Source organism: Littorina saxatilis, linkage group LG3 (genome assembly GCF_037325665.1).
Source record: "Littorina saxatilis isolate snail1 linkage group LG3, US_GU_Lsax_2.0, whole genome shotgun sequence".
Taxonomy (NCBI): domain Eukaryota; kingdom Metazoa; phylum Mollusca; class Gastropoda; order Littorinimorpha; family Littorinidae; genus Littorina; species Littorina saxatilis.
In genome coordinates, this window is record NC_090247.1 from 35,824,967 (window position 1) to 35,850,580 (window position 25,614).

A 25,614-nucleotide genomic window follows, 5' to 3' on the forward strand; every position below is an offset into this window, starting at 1 on the left:
GGACATACACCAAAATTCAACAGCCTGGCTGTAGAGAGTGGAAGTTGTCTCCGGAATTAAGTTTTGTAAATGACACTTCAATTTGCAATATTCAGGCCTGGGAATGATACGCCTTTCGTCGTAAATATGACGAAGTCCTTTTGTAATTGTGTAAGAAAAGAGCCTCCGTTTTCCCCCTAAAAAGGCTTTAAACGCAACATTTTCCCGTCAGCACGCCCAAACCACTTGGACTCATTCCCAGGCCTGAATATTCATTCAGCATTATTGTCCCTCTCTGGTCAGAAAGCAGCTGGGCTGTTGGTTTTTGGTATGTGTGCAAGTAAGGAGGATCCTCTTATCCCATATAAAAGCCTGGACAGATAAGAGGTGCTTTACAAAATGAGTTATTCAGAAAGGAAGGTACCTTTGGATATCCCGCAGTGGGGCACTGCGGTTATGAAATTAAAGGCCCCTCCTGTTTTTGGAACCGCAGGAGCTTTCTAGTTTGCTGTTAGGTAGATTTTTGGTTCCTCTTTCCTGTCATGCTCTCTTTTTCTTCATGAATTCTTTTCCTTTTTCTGCCTTCTTGCTCATTCACCTGTATTTTTTCCAAAAATCTCTTCTCTTGCCGCTTGTCTCGCGATTCATGTATAGTTTAATCTGTTAGTGTTCTGATGTAAGTCCAGCAGTAGATAGGTTAAGCCTATTTTAACATACTGGAAACTGGTAATCTTCCAGTAGGTATTAATTTAGTTTTACTAAAGCCTGCTGGGACACAAGTAATGGGTTAGTGCATTTGTAAACAGGAATCGCTTGACAAGTGGCCCCCTTCATCCCCCCCTTCCTCGTCCTGATATGGCTCTGCGTAGTCGGCTGGACGTTAAGCAACAAATAAACAAAAACCTTTGGATACCAGTTCATGCTTTTTTCACGTTATACATTTTTTTTTCTTTGGAGCCGTTCACAGATACAATGCCCAAGCTTAAATTTGATGCTGAAATGTTAGCATTGTCAATTCAAGCGGAAAACCAGATCGGAATAGTTTAGATTGATTGACATTCTGTGCATTTACTGTGCATGAATTGGCAATAAATTGGAATAGTCTAGGTTGATGGACATTCTGTTATTTGACTGCATGAATTAGCAAAACTTCTTTTAGCTGCTGAAAGACTCCCAATGCCATGTGTAGCGTTTTGACATTTATTAGTGTTATTGAGATGTGTATGTTTGAAAATGTGTTTCCTCTCTGTAGCATTGTGTTTCCATTTAACTTTTTCTGTTTGTCAGTGTACAAAAATGTGTGTGTCGCATGCATTGTTTTTCTATTTATCTTTTTTCTCTCTTTGCCAGTGTGAGTGTGTGTGTGTTCTTGATTGGTGGTTCGATAAATGGTTAACACAACATATTTGTGAGTAATGTGCTGGTTTGATAACTGGTTAACACAATCTATTTGTGTGTTATGTGATTTTGGGTTCAATATCTTAGCTTTGCTTTAGCCAAAGTAAGAGACTGCATAACTTACTTGTGAGTGCACATTTAAAACTCAGAACACTCAAGCACAAATCCTATGGATTGTATAATAAATGTACATATGGCATATAAATTATATTGGAACTGATGTGGGCTCTCTGATGCCCATAGCTTGCATTTCAGTATTTGCTTGTATTCATCATGTCTTGAAATGTACAAAATGATTTTTATCTTGACTTCAATATTTTTATTTTATTTTAATGTGTGTGATTAGTGCAGCTGTTAAAAAAAGGGAGCGTTTCTGTAAAGATGGGCATGTTTTTATTTTGTTCTTTTGTGTGATTTTTTCTTCATGGGTTGTAAACTGTCATAAGGTCAGTTTAATTTGCAAGAGTCAAGGTCATCATCAACAGAAGATGATGCAGGTGTGTCCGCGCTACTGGTATAATTTTTGATTGCAAGGTATGATAGTGTGGTTGATTGTTGCATGAGATAAAAAATTCATAATGTGTGCGGCACTCAGGGTTTTACCTGCAATACAGATCAATAAAATTTATCAGTGATGAAGTATGTGTGTGTGATTAGTACATGTAGAATTCATGTGAGGATCAGACAAAACAACAATATATTACATAGTAAACATCTGCATTCACCAGAATCAAGTTTACAACACACAAAATACATGACAAAAAATAAGGTTTTATTTCAAGAATATCACAGCAGTAAATATTATTATTCAAACCAATCCCAAGTAAGGCTACACTCAAAATTGATGTTCCCCTGCTTTGCATCACAAGGATATTTTTTTAATCAATTTTATTTGAAATGAGAAAAAAAGATTGATAAAAGAAATCAGTGAATGTGAAAAAAGGTAAAGAGAAACTTGAATGATACAGGTCTATTATAATGTTTTCAAACCACACAAACACATATACGCACACAATGAGCTAAACTGATGAATATCAATGACCACTTTAGGTTAGATATGCTCTTGAGTTCTATTTGTTCTCCAGAATTCCAGCTGTAAGAAATGAATAACATCCCAAACAAAACAGGATATAAAATACATGTACTCACATTTTTTTTTTAAATCACAACTAGTGTATCAGGCATACAATTATGAAAGCACTTGTTACAGTGGAAACTGTTGACATTGATAGCACTTCTGATAGGCAATGATTGTGGAAGTTCTTTTTTTTTTTACAGAATCATTCAAAAACATACAATGAAAAGATGCCTGCAATGTAATACAAGTGAAGCCATTATTATTCAACAAAAATACTGGACTTGCTAAGGGATTTGAGCTTTAGTATACTGAAAATGGTAATACAGTACACGCATTGCATCTGGTAGAAATGTTCCCACTGTAGTCTATTGTAAATATACTAGACACAGACACGCAACACACTCACTATATTACATCTCACATGACCATAGCTTACCTTACAATAATTCATCTATCATTGACAGTATTGCAGTTGCTTACTGGGTTGATTAACCCACAAGATAAACACTGGGCTAATATAATAATAATAATAAATGAGCATTTATATAGCGCAACATCATAACTTTACAATTATGCTCTTTGCGCTTGACACATTTAAAATTAAAACACAGTTATTCAAGCATTTACATCTACATTCATAGTCAACAGCGCTTAATTAAAAGCATACACCATCAAACATACATTACAAAAGATTCTTCCACTAACCAAAGAAACTACAATGGGAAGAAGGATAACTTCCTCATTGGGCATGCTTAGAAATGAGAATGGCTAAATACGAGTTATTCCCCTTTTCTACATGCTGACCAGGCTGTCTCCTGCTTTGTCATGACTAGTACAGTCGATCTTTCTCATGCTGTGACTTGCTTTATTTTCACATTTTCGGTATTTAAAACAGCAAACACACACACACACACACATACACATACACTGAAGAAGTTTCCATTCTGATTCGGTTATTTTATTTGGTGCTATATGTTTGCTTCACATTGTTTCTTCTTTTACATTGCTAAACACATCCATAATGCATGCATGGCTCATTCGAAAGAGGGCAACTGAATAACTGATGCCCAATAGCAATAAATACTGAACAACTGAACAATAAATAGCAATAAATGATGACAGCGCCAAGTTTTTAAGTACAAAGTGAAATCATGTGACTGGACAAAGGCACAATTACAAAATACAAATAAAAAAATCGAGGCTCATTTTAAATTAAGTTCTCAGCTCATGGGGAAGCATAAGGTGACCCTAGAAACCGAAATTAGGAGACCTCCCGCCCCCAGGGCAGACTACAAAAAAAAAAAAGGGGGGGGGGGGCTAATTTGTGAAAAAGTATAAAAGGAATCGAAAACTGTATACATGTATTTAGTTAATACCCCAAAAATTGTATAGTATATACAATGTCAGACCCTAAAGAAAGTTTGTTAGTCTTTGCTTAGGCAAAACAAAGCAAAATAGCCTGTTTACGGTATCCCGACCAACCCTATTTTTCTAGACCAACCCTAGACTTTTTTTTTTGGCATTGGGAAAAAAAGAAAAAGAAAAAAAAAATCAATTTTGTTCCTGTTTTTTTGCAAAATAATTTAAAAAGATGGTTATAAATTTTTTTTAAGAAAAGCCGACCTACCGACCCTCTTTTTGTGTGCCTTTGTTACTGTAAACAGACTAAAAGGTACATCAGAAACAACACACCAGGGAGGGTCCAAAATTGTATCAAAATATAGATGGTAGGGAATTCAAAATAAAAAAGACAATAGACAAAACATGTACTTCGGCTCATAGATTCTTCTTTAATTTTTGACTCATTAAGTCCATGCTCCGAGAGTCCTTTTTTTAATTTTGAATTGCCTACCATCTATTTTTTTTATACAATTTTGGACCCTCTTTGTACGGAGAGAGTTGGCAATTGTTAATCACATTCTCTCATCTCATTGACTCTCCTTCAGCTCCTTGGTAACATGCGTTCCCGTCTCTGCCAGGATTGGACACAGCAGCAGATAACCGGTAAATATGTAACAGGCATAAATGGCAAAATAGCTCGCCTCGCCTGATAGTATATGAGACAACTGTTCTACTACAAAGTCTTTCTTGGGAGGCTTGGCTAATTTACTCGCTCGTTTTACACGGGGTTCCATCGTTTTCTTTTCTAATCAGAAAACCTTGCTCCTCAGTTTGTTGACCTTCTGCCAAAGTTCCGCTTCACGAGGGGATGGGGAAGATGACGACTTTGATGCTTTACATCCTATGTCCTCCAGGATCGCCTGAATGTCATCTAAAAAAGAAAACACACATAAAATAACATAACCATAACAAGTTACAACCTGGAAGAAATTAAAACACGTGTAATTAAATCACAAAATGAAAATAAACAATAGCGTAGGAAGGCAGGCCAGAAATGAAGTGTATTAGCAACTATGGATACGATGTGGAACAATGATGGAATTGACCTTGTTTGGTACTGAATGGGTGAGGCCATTAGAACTGTACCCACGGAATACGCGCTATATAAGCTTCATATTGATTGATTGATTGATTGATTGATTAGGACAACAGTACCAGGTAAACTCCTCACACACCATGCCTCTTTCTTTCTTTCTTTATTTGGTGTTTAACGTCGTTTTCAACCACGAAGCTTATATCGCGACGGGGAAAGGGGGGGGGGGGGAGATGGGAATAGAGCCACTTAATTGTTTCTTGTTACACCATGCCTCTAACAGGATATGTTTCCCATCTTTACGTGTTGGAACTACAGGTACAATTTCATCCATCCATGCATCCGCCCTATACAGCTTCTTCTTCTTAGAACTTCTTCTTCTTCTTCTGCGCTCGTGGGCTGAAACTCCCACGTGCACTCATTTTTTTTGCACAAGTGGAATTTTACGTGTATGATCGTTTTTACCCCGCCATTTAGGCAGCCATACGCCGCTTTCGGAGGAAGCGTGCGGGGTATTTTTGTGTTTCTAAAACCCACCGAACTCTGACATGGATTACAGGATCTTTTTCGTGCGTACTTGGTCTTGTGCTTGCGTGTACACATGAAGGGGGATAAGTCACTAGCAGGTCTGCACATAAGCTGACCTGGGAGATCGGAAACATCTCCACACTTAACCCACCAGGCGGCCGCGACCGGGATTCGAACCCTCGACCTTCCGAGTTAATAGACCGACGTCTTACCACCCCGCCACAGCGCCCGTCACCCTATACAGCAATTATCAACTATGTAATGGATGGGCTTAAACATTTTTTGATGTCAGGGTGTTCTTCATGGTTAAAAATCTCTTACCTGGTTGAACAATTTGTGCATCAGGCGACAGGTCGGTGCTGGCTTCATTTGTAGCTACCCTTTGCGATGGTGGCTTCCTCCCACTAGCAACCTGCAAATGCACAGCTCTTTAACTGACAAACTCACAACCAACACCCAGTCACAATGAAACAATTCTCCCAATTTCATGGCATTGGTCTTAGGCCACACAAAAAAGGGTATGTTTCTGGTAAGGCAAAACAAAAAATAATCTGTTTACAGTATCCGGACCGACCCTATTTTTTTCCCACCGGCCCTAGACTTTTTGGGGGCATTAAAAAATGAAATTAAAATATTCAGATGGCTAAAATACAAAAATAAAAAGCCGACCTACCGACGCTATTTTTTGGGGGCCTATGTTACCTTAAACAGACTTTTTTTGTGGCCTAACATGACTAAAGGTGGAGATTTTTTTTCTAAACTTTTTTTTTTTAAACCATCTTTTTAACTTATTTTGTTGAAAAACAGGAAAACAATTGATTTTCGAATACCCCTTTTATTTTTGAAAATGCAAAATAAAAGTCTAGGGTCGTCGGGAAAACATAGGTAGGGTCAGGTGACCAGAAACATACAACTTTTTTGTTGTTGACGCCGACCCTATACTTTTTTTGCCATTTGGGGCTGTTTTTTTGGCAAAATAAGTTCATCATATCATCATAATCAAGACGTCGATCCAAAATAAGTAACTTTTTTTTGTTGGCCTTATCATTTTTTTGCGCTAAATGCAAACAGGCATTATTTGATGGGAACAATGCTGTTTTTTTTCAATTCTTACATCAGCTTCAAACTTGTCATTACTCAACCTGCATTTAATAGTGTGCTTCATTGGTTTGCAAAAACCTAAAACCAATAAATAAATAACCTTCGGTGGTGGATTGGGCACTGCAAACAATGTCGGGACAGCATTCCACACAAGTGATCCTCTCTGCAGGATTGTTTTACTGGTTGGCCTCAAAGTGATCAGTACAAAGCTTGAGACCTTGAACATCAGCTGGCTGCAGCTTTTCAAAGTCCTCTCGCCTTGTGAATTGCATCCATATTCTGCACCTAGTTTGACAATAAAAACAACAATGTTATTGTTAAACTAAGCAAAAAGGAAAGACAAAAAATAAATCAGATCTTCAGTCTAAATCTAACGCTCTGCCTGAACGCAAAACGGATGAGTGATGTACCTTTGTACTGTAGTTTTCCCGTAAGCAAGGTTTGATAAAGATTTCGGCAAATATGCCCACGGGTAGTTTGTCATCAAGTGTAAACTGTTGTTTTGTACTGACTGCTGACTCACACTCACAGTCGTAAGTACAGTGTACACATGCACACACAGGTACACACGCAGACACACGCGTACATAGTACAGCTAGTACAGAAATCTCAGGATGAACCGATCCATGCTATGTTTGTAATATTTCATTTGCATATTAGTTCTATAAATACTGTAGTATCATAGCAGAAAAAAATGCCCAGAGACAGTTGGCTTATCTGAGTGAGTTGAGTTGACTCGAGCCATTGCATTCTCATTCTGAAGAAGGTAAACCTGATGAAATAATCACTGCACAACCCACCTTTTTTCTTCCTTAGGGAACTTGTGGAAAGTTTTCCCGAAGCAGCTCTGTTTGTAACGGGCGTTCTTGCAACAAAAAGCCGAGCACAATTTACCACCACCTCGCACGCGATCGGTACCTACGCGATCCGCCATTTTGTTTTCGCCGTCAGCATGTGACTAGGGACGATAACCCACAAACACTTTTTCGCATTTTCTTCGCAAGTTCCACGTCTTCCTTATGTACAGTGTTTGCACTAACTAAGTAATAAAAACATGAATAAAATAGGTAGTAAAAAACAAGGCTGCCAAATTCATTATTGCAGATGTGCCCAGAATGACTACAGCGGAACCCCCTTTTTAGGACCCCACGATTTAAGACTTCCTCTATTTTAAGACCTCTTTTTCTCAGAATTTTTGTTTATAATTAACCTCTGTAAATGTACCTCCATTTTGAGACTCCCTTCCTTTTAAGACCTTTTTTTTCCTCCCCTTTTGGAGGGGTGGGGATATAGCTCAGTCGGTAGCGCGCTGGATTTGTATCCAGTTGGCCGCTGTCAGCGTGAGTTCGTCCCCACGTTCGGCGAGAGATTTATTTCTCAGTGTCAACTTTGTGTGCAGACTCTCCTCGGTGTCCGAACACCCCCCCCCCCCCCCGTGTGTACACGCAAGCACAAGACCAAGTGTGCACGAAAAAGATCCTGTAATCCATGTCAGAGTTCGGTGGGTTATAGAAACACGAAAATACCCAGCATGCTTCCTCCAAAAACGGCTTGTGGCTGCCTAAATGGCGGGGTAAAAACCGGTCATACACGTAAAAATTCCACTCGTGCAAAAAACACAAGTGTACGCGGGAGTTTCAGCCCACGAACGCAGAAGAAGAAGAAGAAGGTCTTAAAAGGGTTGTTTCACTGTATTCAGCAAAATGCTCACAGAGCATTTACAATAACAACAAGCAAAACAAAACAAACAACCCTGAAATGAGAAATAAAATGAAAACCCAGTTGAAGCACAAAAGCATGGTTTACACAAAATATGAAAGAGCAACAAAAGAAACGGTTTGTGTCACCTGCAGAATGCAAAATATATGTCACCCATTAAAAAAAAAAATTGGGCTGACAACTACACTAATAGGCTTCATATTCTTAAGTTTAAATGGCAGCTGTTATTGAGCCATCGCTGCCCTACACGCCACCAGGCGTGAAAGGCAATGATGATGTTATTGAGCCAGAACAAAGCCTATTAGTGTAGAAGTGGCAGCTGCACCAGTGTTCATAATGTTCTGTCTTGGACTTCGGTCACTGATGCATACTTTTTGATCTGATGCATTGTTCTGACACCGATCATCCCACAGTTTTGACATGGAGGAGGCTTTCTGGGAGCACAATATCATTGCAGCCAAAACATTTGGACCTATAGATATTTTCAATCCAGGTCCAACTGACTGTAAGGCTTCTTTTTAAGCCTACTGTCTATATGATACTTACCGAGACAGTACTATTCTTGCACATTATCTATTATAGGCCGAAAAAATTGGACAAAACGCTGAGTGGGTACAATTATCTCCCATAACCATGCGCCACCGTGGATCCCAAGCACTGTCCGAGTGCTTCCCCCTTACAGGATGTAGGTGGCGCGTCCTCTTTCTTTATGAGCTGCAGACCCTCAAAAAGCCCATAACATATCAAGAGGGGAGGCGGGAGGGAAACTCTAATAGTACTGTCTCGGTAAGTATCATATAGACAGTAGGCTTAAAAAGAAGCCTTACAGTCAATATAACACTTACCTCGACAGTACTATTCTTGCACAGAATACCAGAGTGGTGTGAGGGTGATATGTAGAGTATTAAACTCCTTAATCAAAATCACTTAAATCCAAGGATTAAGATACCCAGGCAATTTTCGAACAGTACTACCGTAAAAGAAAATATACCCAAGAAACATACCTTAGACTGACGTGACCATGCTGGCAACCACTGCTGTGTGGTGAACTCAATGTCAAAGTCCAGGCCACTCAAAGCTTGAATACCACTGAGTCTACGGCAAGTGGCTAAAGCGATGAGGAACAATTAGTCTTAAAAATCAGCAACTTGATACTGATGCCTGCCAGGGGTTCAAACTCATTGCTACGCAGGAGTTTGAGGACCAGAAAGACATCCCCCTTGGGAAATGAAACCCGAGGTTTAGACACCGCTGCATTGCTAATACCCGAAAGGACATTAGCGATGAGGGAGGACCTGATCAAGTGTTCAGATCTGCGACCAGTAGCGGCCGCAATCGTGGAAGCGATGGCAGATCTGTATCCAAGAAGAGTCTTAGAAGAAAGACTCTTCTTTTGATACACTTCCACCAGGAAGTTGGCCAAGTCCTGTGTTGAGGGATAAAGCGGCTTTATCCCCTTGGACAAGGCGAAGGTGGCCCAAGCTCTCCAGCGTAAGTCGTAGAGCTGATTAGTTGATCGCCTCTTAGCGTTCAAGGAAAACTCTACTGAACTCTTGTGCAATCCTAGTGCAAGCAGTTTGGAGCGCACAAGAGCCATGCGGTCAAGCACAGACTCTCTGGACGTGGATGAGGGAGGCATGATCGAGGCTGGAGCAGACCTCCCCCGTCCAGATCCAGAGGTAGAGGGTCTACGTGGGTGAGACCGCGAAGATCTGGAAACCACGGAGCTGTTGGCCAGTAAGGCGCGACCAAAATCAGTCTTGGTCGTTCCTGCAGATATTTTGCCAGCACCCTCGGAATCAGAGATGTCGGGGGATAGGCGTAAGCATCGAGGAGCCTCCACAAGAGAGTGAATGCGTCCAAGTGGAACGCATTCATGTCTCGAAAGGGGCTGACGTACCTAGGAAGCCGAGCGCTGAATCGAGTTGCGAACCGATCGATCAGAGGACGGTCCCACCTTGCCCACAGACGCTGTAGAACGTTGTGAGCGATGGTCCATTCTGTGGAGAGAACCTGATCGCCCCGACTGAGAATGTCGGCCAGGGCGTTCATTTTCCCCGGAACGAACTGGACTGACATCCGGACCTGATTGGTCTGGCACCAGAGCAGAATCTCCTCCGCCAACAGGGAGAGGGACCGAGAATTGGTGCCCCCCTGGTGGCGAAGGTAAGCTAAGCATGTGGTGTTGTTGTCCCCGTTGAAAATCAGAGGGGCCAAGGACAGGCCGAATGGGAGGGCCCGAAACTCGAACACTGTGCCCTCCCAAACGAACCGGAGCAGATGTCGGTACCCCGGGGCCACCAGGATGTGGAAGTAAGCATCCTGGAGGTCCCAGACATGGCCCAAACGTTTGGCCGGATGACCAACCGGACCGACGAAGGGGTTTCCATCTTGAACTTGCACCTGTGAAGGTACAAGTTCAAGGTGGAGAGGTCCAACACCGGCCTGAACCGGCCGTCCTTTTTGGGGACGGTGAACAGGCGGGAACAGAACCCCCGAGAAGGCTGAGAAAGGGGGTAGACCGCCTTCTTCTCGACCAACGAGTTCACCTCGTCCTGAAGAGCCTGCCATCTGGCAGGGTCTCGAGGAGGGGGGAACGTCCAGGGTAGAGCGGACAATGGAGGTTGTGACGACAGCGGTAGAGAAAACCCCGACCACACCACCCTCAAGAAAAACTGGTTGGAGACCAGTCTGCCCCACATGCCGCGGGCCCGAAAAAGGGAACCGACGGACGAAAGAGGGGCTACTTGAGGGGGCGTCAACGTAGGGCCGGGACTCACTGAAAATTCTGCTGGCGGGCAGGCGCAGGCTTGCGACCACCCCCCCTGGTGGTGGTGCTTCCCCTTACCTGTCTGAGCACCCTTCGTCTTGCTTGGGAACGCAACAGGCGCCTAAGAGGAGGAAGAAGGAGGCAGTGAAACTGGCTTCTTCTTCTTCTTCTGAGGCTGGGAGCTGGAGGTGACTGTAGCACTTCTCTTACTCCCCGCCGCCGTCGCCGAAGCAGCGAGGCCAACCATCAGAGAATCAGTGTTCCTCTGGCGTGTGGACTCCACCACAGAACGAACAGTGTCCGGATGAAAGAGGGAAGAAGGCTGAGGAAACGTGTTCCTCAGACTCTTCCTCATATCCGGAGGCACTATAGAAGTAGGCAGAAAATGATCACGGAACAGGGCCAATAAAGTGGACCCGTGTTCCAATGGCCAATTCTGCCGCAGACGTCACGCACGATCGCACGGCATGCAAAGCCCGATCCACTCGAACCGTGTCAAGGACCCGAGTGGAATCGGACTCTGCCCGATCGGGAGGGTTCAACAGTGTGGACAGCGTGCTCATCCATGTCAAGGCCTGTGATTGGGCCTCGACTGTGGAAGAAACGGTGGCCTCAAGATTGTGGAACGAAGCAGAGCTCAGTTCCACCTTCTTGACCGAAGGCACCTCCCCAACGAACACATCACCGTCAGCCCCACCCTAAACACTCGAAGTCTGGAAAGGGAGAGTTCGAGAGTCAAAGGGAAAAGGGAGGGACGAAACAGATTGGACACGAGGAAACAGTGGAGGTGCGCCTCCCAAAGGAAAGCATGGCACTGAACCCGCGTCCTCCCGAGGAACATAGGTCGCGTTTGCACGTGAATCTGTACTCCTCAGGCGATGTGCTGCCGCTTCCACCGTGGCACTAAGACTAGGGTGGAACGCGAATTGCCGGCGGACGGATCGTTCATAAAACGAGCCGCCGGCAGACGCGGCGTGAGCCTCCCGCGCCCGGGCCGAAGCGGACTCAAAGGACGAGAGGGCGTCTCAGGGAAGGACGTCCTGAAACTGTTCAAACGTCCTTCTAGCTGTGCGAGGACGAGCCTCCTGCCTCTCGTCCTCAGACCCCGGGTCCAGGTCCTGTGTGTCAACACTAGACGACAGACGCTTAAGAGAGGCATCCGTGACGTCAAGACGCCGCGTGATGTCTGTCATGTACTGTTGGAAAGTACGAAGCATAGCTTCGGAAGTTCCATCAGAAACCGGCAAGGGTAGAGGATCAGTGTTAACCTCAGGGCGACCCTGATCCTCCTCCCTATCGTCCTCCGACTCACTCTCCTCTTCACTTCCCGACAACTCCTCAAAAGCAGGAGTGTAGGGAGCTTGAGGGGGAAGAGCCGAAAGCGATGAAGCAGGCTGTGAAGAAACGCCCACAGAAGCAAGAGGCCGCGAAGACCCCTGCCCCAAAGACGAAACGTCTCCAGCAGCCGAAGGGGGAGAAAAACAACAACCCTGCGACTGTTGGGTCAGCCCAGCCAACGAACCCCCGCCATTTATAGACTGAACAGGAACCCATCGGGTCTGATCAGAAAAGAAATGGTCCGGTCCGGTCGGGGGTGCCGATCCGGTCCGGTAGGGTGGTCCGGTGTTCCGGTCCGGTGCCGGACCATCCGGAGGTCCCGTTCGGCACCGAACCATCGTACCCACAGAAGTGTTCGGGTGGTTAGGTCCGGACGTGGACATACCGTACCATCCGGACCCGTGGTCCGGTATGGTCCGGTTCGGTGCCAGACCATCCAGACCAACGGAGGTGGTCGGGTGGTCCGGCACCGGGCCATCCGGACCCGTAGGTCCGGACCCGTAGGTCCGGACCCGTAGGTCCGGTACCATCCGGAGGTCCTGTTCGACATCGAACCATCCGTACGCACAGAAGTGTTCGGGTGGCTCGGTCCGGGCGTGGACGTACCGTACCATCCGGACCCGTAGGTCCGGTTCGGTGCCAGACCATCCGGACCAACAGAGGTGGTCGGGTGGTCCGGACCGGTCCGGTAGGGTGGTCCGGTGTTCCGGTCCGGTGTTCCGGTCCGGTCCCGTACCATCCGGAGGTCCCGTTCGGCACCGAACCATCCGTACCCACAGAAGTGTTCGGGTGGTTCGGTCCGGACGTGGACACACCGCACCATCCGGACCCGTAAGTCCGGTGGTCCGGTGCCAGACCATCCGGACCAACAGAGGTGGTCGGGTGGTCCGGTCCGGACCGGACCACCGGTCCAGTACCGGACCATCCGGACCCATAGGTCCGGTCCGGTCCCGTACCATCCGGAGGTCCCGTTCGGCACCGAACCACCCGTACCCACAGAAGTGTTCGGGTGGCTCGGTCCGGACGTGGACATACCGTACCATCCGGACCCGTAGGTCCGGTTCGGTGCCAGACCATCCGGACCAACAGAGGTGGTCGGGTGGTCCGGACCGATCCGATAGGGTGGTCCGGTGTTCCGGTCCTGTGGTCCGGTCCCGTACCATCCGGAGGTCCCGTACGGCACCGAACCATCCGTACCCACAGAAGTGTTCGGGTGGTTCGGTCCGGACGTGGACCTACCGTACCATCCGGACCCGTAGGTCCGGTGGTCCGGTATGGTCCGGTTCGGTGACAGACCATCCGGACCAACAGAGGTGGTCGGGTGGTCCGGTTCGGACCGGACCACTGGTCCGGTACCGGACCATCCGAACCCGTAGGTTCGGTCCGGTCCCGTAGCATCCGGAGGTCCCGTTCGGTACCGAACCATCCGTACCCACAGAAGTGTTCGGGTGGCTCGGTCGGACGTGGACATACCGTACCATCCGGACCCGTAGGTCCGGCATGGTCCGGTTCGGTGCCAGACCACCCGGACCAACAGAGGTGGTCGAGTGGTCCGGCCCCGACCGGACCACTGGTCCGGTACCGTACCATCCGGACCCGTAGGTCCGGTGGTCCGGTGTGTTCCGGTTCGGTGCCAGACCACCCAGACCAACAGAGGTGGTCGGGTGGTCCGGTCCCGACCGAACCACTGGTCCCGTACCGTACCATCCGGACCCGTAGGTCCGGGGGTCCGGCAAGGGCCAGAGGTACTGTCCCGCACCGGACCCTAAGGTCCGGTACGGTCCCGTACCATGGGTCCCGTCCGGACCAAACCCGGAGGTCAAGTCCAGTCGGGACCCGTGGGTCCGGTTCGATCCCGACCCGTAAGCCTGGAACGTTCCGGACCCTTGGTCCGGACCATCCGTCACCCGAACACCAGACGCTAAGGAATGGCGTGGGGTCAAGACGGTCCGGTCGGAGGTGTCGGTCTGAGCAACAGAAACAATGTTCCCGTCGCCCTGACCATTCGACAGAAGTACCACGTTCTGTCGAACACCTCCACGTCCAGTAACTAGTCGGCCGGAGCGTCTTAACAAGAGGGACAGCCACCAGTCACACGGACGTCAGAGGGAACCGTAGTAGCAGTGGTCGTAGGCACGAAGCCTGAAACCCCTGCCCCCACAGGACCGCCCTGAACGGGGTCAATTCGCATCCCAACCCCAGCGGGGAGGGAATTCAGAGACCCCGTCATCTCCTCCGATCTCCCCCCCCCCCCCCAGGAGGCCGAAACTACTGTCGAAACAGCAGCAGACGACCCAGCGAGGGAGTTCAGAGGAGGACCCGTGTCCCTCCTGGCTTCCACAGCGGTGGAAACCGAGGAGGGCACAGGAGAGGCACCGGAAAAAGGAAGATTTTAATGCCAACTGCACCCGGTGTTCCCAGGCGGTCACCCATCCATGTACTAACCGGGCCCGACGTTGCTTAACTTCGGTGGTCGGACGAGAACCGGTGTTTACAACGTGGTATGGCCGTTGGCTGTCAAAACCTGAGTCTCTCCAGTAGCCCCTAGATCGGATTCACCAACCCCCAAAGAGGGTTGGGAATCGACCTGCCCCCGGATTCGAGCCAGGGAGGAGAAGGAAACCTTCCCCCCAGGCTTGAAACCGGGAGGAGCTGAAGCCTGAGACTGAGGGCCGGACAACGGCGTCGAAGGGGGGGGAGCCTGTTCCACTGAAGGAGAAGGAGAAAGAAGCTTTTTCTTTCTCCTCGACCTTCCCCGAACCTTCGACGGCGCAGCCCCGCCCGAAGTCCCAGGCTCAAGCCCAGCCTGTTTGAGCAAGCTCGCATTGAGCTTGCTCAAACAGGCTTTCTCCGCCCTCCCTCGCCGCAAACGCAAAGCGTTTGGGGAGGGAGAGTCGGAGCGCCGAAAGATCCCCTTCTCCGTGCGTAAAACATGACGCTGGGCGCCCGGAGAAGGGTTGCCCCCGGCAGACTCTGGTTCCGTAGAACCAGAGCCCAAAACAGGACGAGACATCCTACCTCGCCCTGTACGTACCCTTAAAGACCGAGAATTAACAAAATTCAAAGAAAATTTAGGTCAATACTCAAGTGAATGCGGCGAAACGAGAAGCAGACGACCGGTCACCACGAAGTAGGACGGGAGGCACGCCGAGTCCGCCACACAAAAACGGAGGCACAAGTTGAAGGAAACACAACGTAGCCTCAAGCCAGAAGTGGAATAACACACAATAATCCAACAGGTGATAGTCCACACAGAAAAGAAGCCTCTTAGTCCAAAATAATCCGGGAGCGTAGCAGAAACACAGCCGGTCTGACACGCGCGAAAAAAGAAAGAGGACGCGCCACCTACATCCTGTAAGGGGGAAGCACTCGGACAGTGCTTGGGATCCACGGTGGCGCATGGTTATGGGAGATAATTGTACCCACTCAGCGTTTTGTCCAATTTTTTCGGCCTATAATAGATAATGTGCAAGAATAGTACTGTCGAGGTAAGTGTTATATTGACCTATTGTCCTCTGAGCCTGGGAACAATGCTGTGGCACTTATGCCCCCCCCCCCCCCCCCCCAAGAATTTGTTGTTGTTGATGACAAGTCAGCAGACTCATGAGATCATTTTGATTGTTGACGCAGGCTTGAAATTAGCAGACCCGGATAGTGTGACATTGCATGCTGAAATAAATATCATTAGCAATCCCTGAGTTTTACACAAGTATCCTAAAGTTACACGGTCATATAGCTCCATTCTCTCAAATTCATAATCATAAGTCAACAAGTCGCGTAAGGCGAAATTACTACATTTAATCAAGCTGTCGAACTCAGTCACGGGATGAAACTGAACGCACTGTATTTTTTCACCAAGACAGTACAGCTTCGTCAATCTCCGCGTGAAGGAAATCGCTCACAAGTTCCACGTGCAAAACGTAGTGATATTGACACGCCAGATTAGCGCGGTAGCGTATTGTGCTAAGCAGGAAAGCGCGCTTTTCTGTATTCTTGTTAACTTTCTGAGCTTGTTTTGAATACAACCTATCATATCTATATGTTTTTGGAATCAGGAAATGATCACGAATAAGATGACATCATTTTTGGATCGATTTCTTACATTTTAATCGTAAGACTAATTATTCTATTTTCGTTAATTGTGATCACATTTTAAGAGTAAACATGACATATGTATATATTTTTAGATTCAGAATGTGATGAAGAATACGATGCAATCAATTTTAAATCTGTTTGCAAAAAATCGATTTTAATGACAACTTTAATGAGCAAACTCATTAATTAAATTTTAAGCCTCCAAGCTGAAATGCAATACCAAAGTCCGGGCTTCGTCGAAGATTACTTGACCAAAATTTCAACCAATTTGGTTGAAAAATGAGAGCGTGACAGTGCCGCCTCAACTTTCACGAAAAGCCGGATATGACGTCATCAAAGACATTTATCAAAAAAATGAAAAAAACGTCTGGGGATATCATACCCAGGAACTCTCATGTAAAATTTCATAAAGATCGGTCCAGTAGTTTACTCTGAATCGCTCTACACACACACACACACACACAGACACACATACACCACGACCCTCGTCTCGATTCCCCCCTCTACGTTAAAACATTAGTCAAAACTTGACTAAATGTAAAAACAGAGAATACATTGTACAAGGAATGAAACAGAAGATGAGAAAGGGTGCTAAACTGAGAAAAAAACACCATTAGGTGAGATTAACGTCCCTTCTCACACATTTTGGTTGCAGCCAGCGGGCGCTTCAAAGTTCATACTAAACAAGACGGAATGTTATGTTCGGGTGTTAAAAAATGTTAAAATATGCAACAAATACCATTCCCTGTAGAAGAAAAAATTAAAACACCACACTTCCTTCGAGAAAAAAATTACTAAATGCATTCTTTACTCTCCTACGCTGCTTGCTCACACCATTGCACTTAGCTTGATAAACATATGATCTTAATACTCATAAAATTATTTGTTCTTTTGTATATATATATATATCTTTTTAAACACACACTATTCAGCTTTTTTCTTCCTCTTCTCTGGATCCTGCGGCCGAACGTAAATCAACACAACAGCGACCAACGTGGTGAAGATCGCCAACGTAGACGGCCCATCCACATGCACCTCCTGCGCCAGCCCCGCTAAGAATGGGGAGAGCATCCGCGCCAAAGACATGACGCTTTGACTCAATCCCATCAGCCCTCCGCGGCTCTGCTTACCTCCCCTTTTCAAGGTCAAATCCGTGGCGACCACCCGCTGCGTGGCCGTCACAAAGCTGAGAGGCGCCGTTGCGATCAGGACGCAGGTCATGGACGGTGCGACCGTCAGACAAAACAGCGTGCAGGCTTGGAGGATGAGCATGTGGAAAAAGACTTTAGCTGTGCTGGAGTAGAGGCTGGTGAACTTCCCCACACATAAGCCACACAGAGCAGCAACTAGTCCGCTGTAGGACATCATGTAGCCCAGGGTTTTGGGACTGGCGTCAAACTTCTGCCTCAGCACCTGAGTGTAGTTACTCCTGAAGAGGAGAACCGAGAATCCGGCGAGAAATTTGATGAGGAAAAGGTCCCACAGGTCAGGCCAGTCAACGGCATGTAAAGATGCGAGGAAGTTCTTTGGGCTGAAGGAGATCTCTTCGCTGGCTAGCTTCTTCAGAGAGGCTGAAGACTCGTCTCTTTCCATACCAGCGCCACTCTTTTCTTGGCTGGGTTTTCCTTTTTCCGGTAGTAGAAACCATACAAGGGCTGAAACAAGAGAGAAAATAGCTATTTTTGACTGCACAAAGCAGCAAACATGTAATGCATGTCCATCTTTCTGACCAAGAGGTTATAAACATGTTGTGATTCCTTTCACTCTATCATTCAAAAATAAAAATCATTGATTAGTGTTTATGCAGAAATCTTGACCACAGCTAGCATAACATAATATAAAAGAATAAGGCAACAATTGATTCACTGATGTCATTTTTGCGTTTTAATTTCAGGGGCTCTTAATGAAAAAGGGCAAGATAGGTTCATGGGGAGTGATATAAATGAAACCAAGCTTGTTTAATTCCATACCATAAAACTGCTGACTGGAAAAGAATTAATCTGATAACCAAAAACCAATAGCCTGGCTGCTCCTTGTGTGAAGTGGACATTTTGGGCGTAAACAATGTTGCAGATTGACGAAAGTGTCACTTACAAAATTATTACAGCAAAAAGTGCCACTTTGCACAGAGAGCTGCCAGGTTTGATCTTTGGTAAGCACCAAAGTGGACGAATGCTCTTGTTCTACAGTGGAACCCCCCTTTTAAGACCTAAGCGACGGGTGCTGTGGCGGGGTGGTAAGACGTCGGCCTCTTAATCGGAAGGTCGAGGGTTCGAATCCCGGCCGCGGCCGCCTGGTGGGTTAAGTGTGGAAATTTTTCCGATCTCCCAGGTCAACTTATGTGCAGACCTGCTAGTGGCTTATCCCCCTTCGTGTGTACACGCAAGCACAAGACCAAGTGCGCACGAAAAAGATCCTGTAATCCATGCCAGAGTTCGGTGGGTTATAGAAACACGAAAATACCCTGCATGCTTCCTCCGAAAGCGGCGTATGGCTGCCTAAATGGCGGGGTAAAAACGGTCATACACGTAAACATCCACTCGTGCAAAAACACTAGTGTACATGGGAGTTTCAGCCCACGAACGCAGAAGAAAAAGAAGAAGAAGACCTAAACAAATCTGCAAAAATTAGGTCTTAACAAGAAGGGCAAAGCCCATACGACTCACATGCTTTACACATTTTTCCTACCAAAATACATGTGACCTTGACCAGGTCATCCAAGGTCATGCAACACAAAGCTGTTAATTCAAGACATAGGAAGTACAATGGTGCTTATTGGCTCTTTCTACCATGAGATATGGTCACTTTTAGTGGTTCACTACCTTATTTTGGTCACATTTCATAAGGGTCAAAGTGACCTTGACCTTGATCATATGTGACCGAATGTGTCTCATGATGAAAGCATAACATGTGCCCCACATAATTTTTAAGTTTGAAACAGTTATCTTCCATAGTTCAGGGTCAAGGTCACTTCAAAATATGTATACAATCCAACTTTGAAGAGCTCCTGTGACCTTGACCTTGAAGCAAGGTAAACCAAACTGGTATCAAAAGATGGGGCTTACTTTGCCCTATATATCATATATAGGTGAGGTATTGAATCTCAAAAACTTCAGAGAAAATGGGAAAAATATGAAAAATAGCTGTTTTTTAGGCAACATTTATGGCCCCTGCGACCTTGACCTTGAAGCAAGGTCAAGATGCTATGTATGTTTTTTGGGGCCTTGTCATCATACACCATCTTGCCAAATTTGGTACTGATAGACTGAATAGTGTCCAAGAAATATCCAACGTTAAAGTTTTCCGGACGGACGGACGGACGTCCGGACGGACGGACGGACGGACGACTCGGGTGAGTACATAGACTCACTTTTGCTTCGCATGTGAGTCAAAAATGAGGGGGTCTTAAAATGGGGGTACGTTTACAGAGGTTGTGTACAGAACGTCTGAGAAAACAGGGTCTTAAAAGGGAGGGAGTCTTAAAATGGGGGGTCTTAAAAGGGGGGTTCCACTGTATTTAAAAGCCTAGACAGATTTGTGGTATCCAGGTTTCCCAATTGCTTCGTTTCCGGCCGATTTATGTGGAGCACGTGATGCGCACAAAAAATATTGGCGGTTTAGAAGTGTTGTCTGCGCAATGATCGCGGCGGCTTTCTTGACCGCCAAGGACGACTGCGCACGTTGTGAGACGTCATTCGTTAGACCTCAATAGTACATGATCACTTACAGGAGAGGGAAAGTACTCTTCTAAAACGTAATGTATAGGCTCACCAGCATTGATCCAGAAGATGGCACCAGCAATGAAGGCAACATAGCGGAATCCACCCTGTAGCTCAGCCACGTGACCCCCAACCATAGGCCCTATGATAAATCCCATACTGGATGCCGCGTTGAAATTTCCCAGGGCTGCAGACCTCTTGTTTTCTGGCACCAAGTCTGCTAGATATGTCTTGGTAAAATTTTGGCTGTGTTTGAAGATACCTGTGCAAATAAATGTAGGATAAAGGAATGAGAAACAAACTTGGGACACAATCTGGAGAAAAAATCCCGGTGGTGAAAAATCCTGGCACTCATGCTTGTAAAACTGGTACATGTACAATAAAAAAAAAGAAGAAATGAATTGCACTCAAAGAAAGAAGGAATAAAAAGAAAGCTCTTTTAGGGGCATTGGTGCATTCTTTCTTTACACAATTTTGCTGCTCAAAGTGTTGTTGCCGTCTGTGCTTGTAAAAATTACGAATGTACAAAAAATCAAATGAACTAGACAAAACAAAGAAAACAAAGAAGATCGTTTGTGGAGCATTCTTTTATAAGTGATTTTGTTTTTTCAAAGTTTGAAGCAGTCCCCTGTTATTGGTACAAAAATCAAAGCCATATAGACATCAACAACATGCTACTGATGCATCTTGTGACTGCGGATTCCCGTCCGAATCCGTACAACACTTCATATTCGATTGTCCAAATTATCGCGAAGCACGTCAAGAAACTATACATACCCTCCCTAATCACATAATTCACCTCCCCCACCTTTTAAACGGAGACAGACAGTATTCTTTAGATTTGAACAGGAAAATTTTTTCCACCGTACACTCGTTCATTGAACGTTCAGGCCGCTTTGGGTAAATCAGAATAAATGCTCTACAAGCCGGACAACAACTTTAACTTCTGCACATCTCCTACCCATCCCTCTTCTTTTATTCATCTTCTTTCCCTCCTTCCTTCCTTTACTGTCTTTCTTTATAATCATTATGCAACGTTCATTACGTTATTAATAGATTTGGTTTATTGAAACAAATTTTTCAGCCGTTACCGCCTTATGTTGTACTGTCATGCAGGAACACCACTATAAGCTTCTAGCTTGTTGCTGTTTCTGTGAACTTTGTATAAATGTCATGATTGTAACCTTTGTTAAAATAAACCTATGTTTAAACAACAACATGAATGCCTGTTGGTGCTTCTCAAATGTTTGAGTACCAACATCACCATGCTCACACAGAAGTCATGTTTCCTAGTTAACATGAAGACAAAAGCGCATTTAAAGCCAAAGAATGGAACAGAAAACTGACACAGTTACAGCAGTACCTGCGATGTGTGGACCCTCTCATGAGAGGACACCTCCCTTAAAAGGACACCTTCTCTTGTCGATTTTTTATATTATCTCTACCAAAGTATACCTGTCATGAAAGGCCACCTGCTGTAATGTAGGGACACTTTTGGCTGGTCCCTAGGGTGTCCTTTCATGGCAGGTACCACTGTATTGCAAGTGAGTCAAAAGTATCATACCAAGAGGGACTCTGCCCAAAAGGAGAAGTGTAACGGAGGTGGCAACTCCAAGCGCCATGTAGCCGGCACCTGACACTAGTAGACACAGTGCCAGACTAAAGTGTCGACCTACACTGTCACTCCACTGGCCCTATAAAAGGAAAAAAGAAAGTTATGCAATTTCAAATTCAGGATCTGGAAAAAAGTGATTACATGTATTAACTAGACATAATTTGAAATACTAATGACTAAAGTAGCACAATATAAAGCTTAAAGTATATATATTATATTTTTCAAACAACTAAGCCATTCCAAATTTAACCAACAGATCACAATGCAGGTTCAGAATGTCTTAGAAAACCCTGAATAAAATTTAGCTACGATTACAAGTACACAAACCCTGTTTTTCACGGAGAGTTAGACAGGTTTACCCCCATTCTCCTCACCCCGCCCCTCCCTCCTCCTTGCCCCCCCCCCCCCCCCCATCTTCCCTGCCCACCCCCCATTCCTCCTTGCCCCCCCACCCTCTCCCCCACCTTCCCGTTCTCTCCCATATTCACTCTCTTACCAAAACCGGACTGGAAAAAAGCTGCAAACCACCATACACAGAACCTAACAATAGAAAAGAAAACACAAGCAAACATCAATAAAAAGATACTCAAATGCCACTACATTCATTTCAATAGTCTGAAAATAAGCGCACAGTACTAATTAATGGAGGCCACTCCAAAACAAACAGACACCATAATTATAGGCAGCTGTTTTATATATATATTTGAATGCCATCTGAAATTAAGTTCTGCTATTAAACACATAATTTGTCACAATGACCAGGATCATAAAGAACAATGGCAGACTGCCGCATTCTATTGAGACAGCCTGGGACAAGCTGGGGAGGTATTGGGGGATTGTGGGGTCTTCTTGTAGTTTGTTTTACAGGCTGGCAGCAGGTAAATTTCCTTGTGGAGCTGGTGGATATACAGTGGAACCCCCCTTTTAAGACCCTTCAATTTACAACTTCCTCCCTTTTAAGACCCTGTTTTCTCAAATGTTCTTTGTAACCTCTGTAAATCTCTAAGCCTTCCTCCCTTTTAAGACCCTGTTTTCTTAAATGTTCTCTTTGTAACCTCTGTAAATCTACTTCCATTTGAAGACCGGCTTTTCTCAGAATTGTTAAAGGTTGTAAAGGAGGGGTTCCACTGTACTTACCCAGTATTCCAGCAACTGTTGGTGAGGCCCCAAGATCACGAGCGTACGGCAGGATCATAGGCATGATCATGCTGACCCCAAACAGATCCTGTGCACAGAAAATAATAACTGGACATTTTTAAGTGCCTAACCTATGGCTCTAGGCCCTTTACAAAAGAACATATACAAAATGGTGGGGGGGGGGGAGGGAATGGGGGGGGGGGTAGAGAGAGAGAAAGAGAGAAAGAGAGAGAGAATATAGAGTTACTAGATGATTACCCGCTTCGCCGGTAAGAAGTAGAGCCGAATACCAGGCTGTGCCTGGGACCCGGCTTTGCCGGGTGTACGCCGGCTTTGCCGGCGCACGAAGGAAAGGAGATAAACGCGCAAAACACTGGAGACCTTCTAAAAATAGTAACGTGCAGTGACCTTCTAAAAATAGTAACGTAGTAACGGGAATATGGATTGACGCCACACGGAGGAAGGGAAATAATCGCGGCTGAAAACACTGGAGAAGATAAGGAAGAGTTACTGGTAGTGGATCCCGACAAAAAACAAAACAAAAACAAAAAAATCGGTTCAGCACGCTGAGAGCACGTGTTGAAATATCTCATCGATGAGGTTGTGTCCGGGGTGTAGCTGAATACGGTGTCCAAATTTGAAAAAGATCCACCGAGAACTTTGGCCGTGCATCGCGAACAGACAGACAAGACAGACAGACAGACAGACAGACACTAGTCGTATATATGTATATATAGATGAGAAGACCAAATCTTTACTGAGTTTTGGGGGAAGAAAGTCGCAATTTAGGTGATGTCTTAATCTCTTGCCTTTCAATACGATGTCATTTAGGTGTTCTAGACTTGATATGACGTTCACTTATCTTGATTGGTCGAACAGAGTGTACAATCAGTATAACAGCCTGGAAGCATTTTTCCTTTCAAGGAATTTCTGCATTTTAAGCACATTTTCATCGACAAACACCATAAACTGTATACTTTTGGAATCAGCAAATGATAAGGAACAGAGAAATGACAATTTTATGTGTCTTCTTTAAACAATACAGAAATTCGCTGTTTAACGGTTTTCTTCATTTTAAGCCCTTTCAATCAACATAACAGGGTACAGGAGGCAATACAGAATACAAGGATGTCACCTTTGTGATTCAAATATCGCCTTTTAAGAAATCAAACAAATTGGCTAATTTTGAGGGAACATTTCATAAACGAATTTTTAAGGTACCAAGCTGCAATGCAAGTCGAAGATCATCGAACGAAAATTTCAAACATGAAAAACTGTAGCCGTGAGAGTGCCGCCTCAAGTTTTACAAACGGGCAAATATGACATCATCAAACAACCCTATCAAAAATCGGCGGAAAAAGCTTCAAGCAAATGCTCTCAAAAATGTCTGTACCAATTTTCATAACAATCCGTTCGGTAGCTTTTACGAAGCATGCTTTTCACAGACAGACAGACACACACACACACACATATAGGGAGACAAGCTTCGCTCTCCGCTCTTGTTGAAACATTCAGTCATTACCTTGACTGAATGTAAAAAAGAAAACGGGGTTGTGTCTTTGCCGTTTGCACACTATATACACGGACGAAAATAAACGCGGACGAGGAACTTATACAACACAGTCATGGGTGCAACCTGGAAAATTAAAAAAACCGGCAAAAGTTGGGGTCCAGCTTTTTTAGTATTTAAAATGCCAAAAAAAACCTCTCCTGGAACAAAAACATCGGCAGCCGATGAAACCAAAAACCGGCTGCCGGCGTGTAGCCGGCAGAGTTGCACCCATGCACAGTATGTTGTCACACAACAGGAATCGAAATCGACGTGTCATCCCGAACACTTTGACATCGCTACTCTTGCCCCAGATATTTCGTATCAGAAACACATTGATATTTAAACCAGTGGCATAGACTGAGTATCATGCACTCACCAGGAATCCGCTGAAATACACAATGTGTACAGGATTTATCAAAAATCCAATTTTTTGCGCCAGCAGACGACCAGAATTGCCGGCGGTCGCCATGATTGCAAGGGAAGTCACTGTTAATTTTTTTCCTACTTACAGTTACCTACCTTAGACCGCATTCTCTCTCGAATTCGTTGAAACGCATCTGTAAACGATATAATTCGTTGTGTCAAGCGAAAATGATTCATAACCCTTAGGCTAAAGGCTGACATAGTCCTATTTAATTAGTTTAACTACTTCCAGGGCTTTTCCCATCGTTGCGGGGATGTATAAATTAAGCTTCCTGCCGCAAAGTTTTAGGTTTGAAGTCCTTACCAATTACGAGAAATAATTAATTCTTTATTGCATTGTTTAGCAACAGTTCTCCAGGACTTGGGCTATTTTTAGACCGTTGACGTCACTTCGTGACGTTTTGTAAACCAAAGATGGCGTTTGAGACTGTTCTGTTTACATTCGGCACTATCAACACCACTTTGCAATACTGACATAATTTTTTTCTGTGTTCGAAAGCTACAGCCAGTCGTTATTATATCCCCTTAGTACAGTTTTATAACATTATTGGCACATGTAAACAATATGAATTAATTAATGAACGCTACGAGTATGGCAGCCTTTAACAATTTGTGTCCTTTAAACTTTAAAGTATCTACTTGAGCGTTTTCTCTAAAACTTTGCTCTTCATTGTCTTTTTAATAAAACAATTAAAGTGAAAACCCTCGGCCTCCCCCCGGCACCCCCG

General features: G+C 45.1%; 1 protein-coding gene, 1 long non-coding RNA gene and 1 other non-coding gene across 3 annotated transcripts; all 3 read right to left on the reverse strand.

Annotated features, from left to right (window-relative positions):
• Positions 1-2,130: 2,130 nt before the first annotated feature.
• Positions 2,131-6,764, reverse strand: LOC138962254 (uncharacterized). The gene is made up of 3 exons (XR_011454458.1): positions 6,619-6,764; positions 5,739-5,829; positions 2,131-4,727 (listed from the first exon to the last, which is right to left on the reverse strand). It is a non-coding gene; the product is annotated as an uncharacterized lncRNA (long non-coding RNA).
• Positions 6,765-14,741: 7,977 nt separating this feature from the next.
• On the reverse strand, positions 14,742-14,860 carry LOC138963347 (5S ribosomal RNA). The gene has a single exon (XR_011454811.1). It is a non-coding gene; the product is annotated as a 5S ribosomal RNA (ribosomal RNA).
• A 1,053-nt stretch (positions 14,861-15,913) lies between these two features.
• LOC138962259 (major facilitator superfamily domain-containing protein 9-like) lies at positions 15,914-25,322 on the reverse strand. Its single transcript, XM_070334005.1, has 6 exons — positions 24,840-25,322; positions 22,912-22,999; positions 22,271-22,314; positions 21,724-21,853; positions 20,212-20,421; positions 15,914-18,095 (listed from the first exon to the last, which is right to left on the reverse strand). Exons 1-6 carry the CDS (start codon positions 24,930-24,932, stop codon positions 17,365-17,367), a joined length of 1,296 nt encoding a protein of 431 aa, XP_070190106.1. The 5' UTR covers positions 24,933-25,322; the 3' UTR covers positions 15,914-17,364.
• Positions 25,323-25,614: the final 292 nt, after the last annotated feature.

Excerpts from the sequence above, each read along its gene's own strand:
- LOC138962259 (XM_070334005.1), bottom strand. The coding sequence starts at position 24,932 with ATGGCGACCGCCGGCAATTCTGGTCGTCTGCTGGCGCAAAAAATTGGA. Across the intron at positions 23,000-24,839 it reads TGTATTTCAGCGGATTCCTG|GATCTGTTTGGGGTCAGCAT; the intron begins GTGAGTGCATGA and ends TTCTGTGCACAG. Across the intron at positions 21,854-22,270 it reads TTTTTTCCAGTCCGGTTTTG|GGCCAGTGGAGTGACAGTGT; the intron begins GTAAGAGAGTGA and ends TTCCTTTTATAG.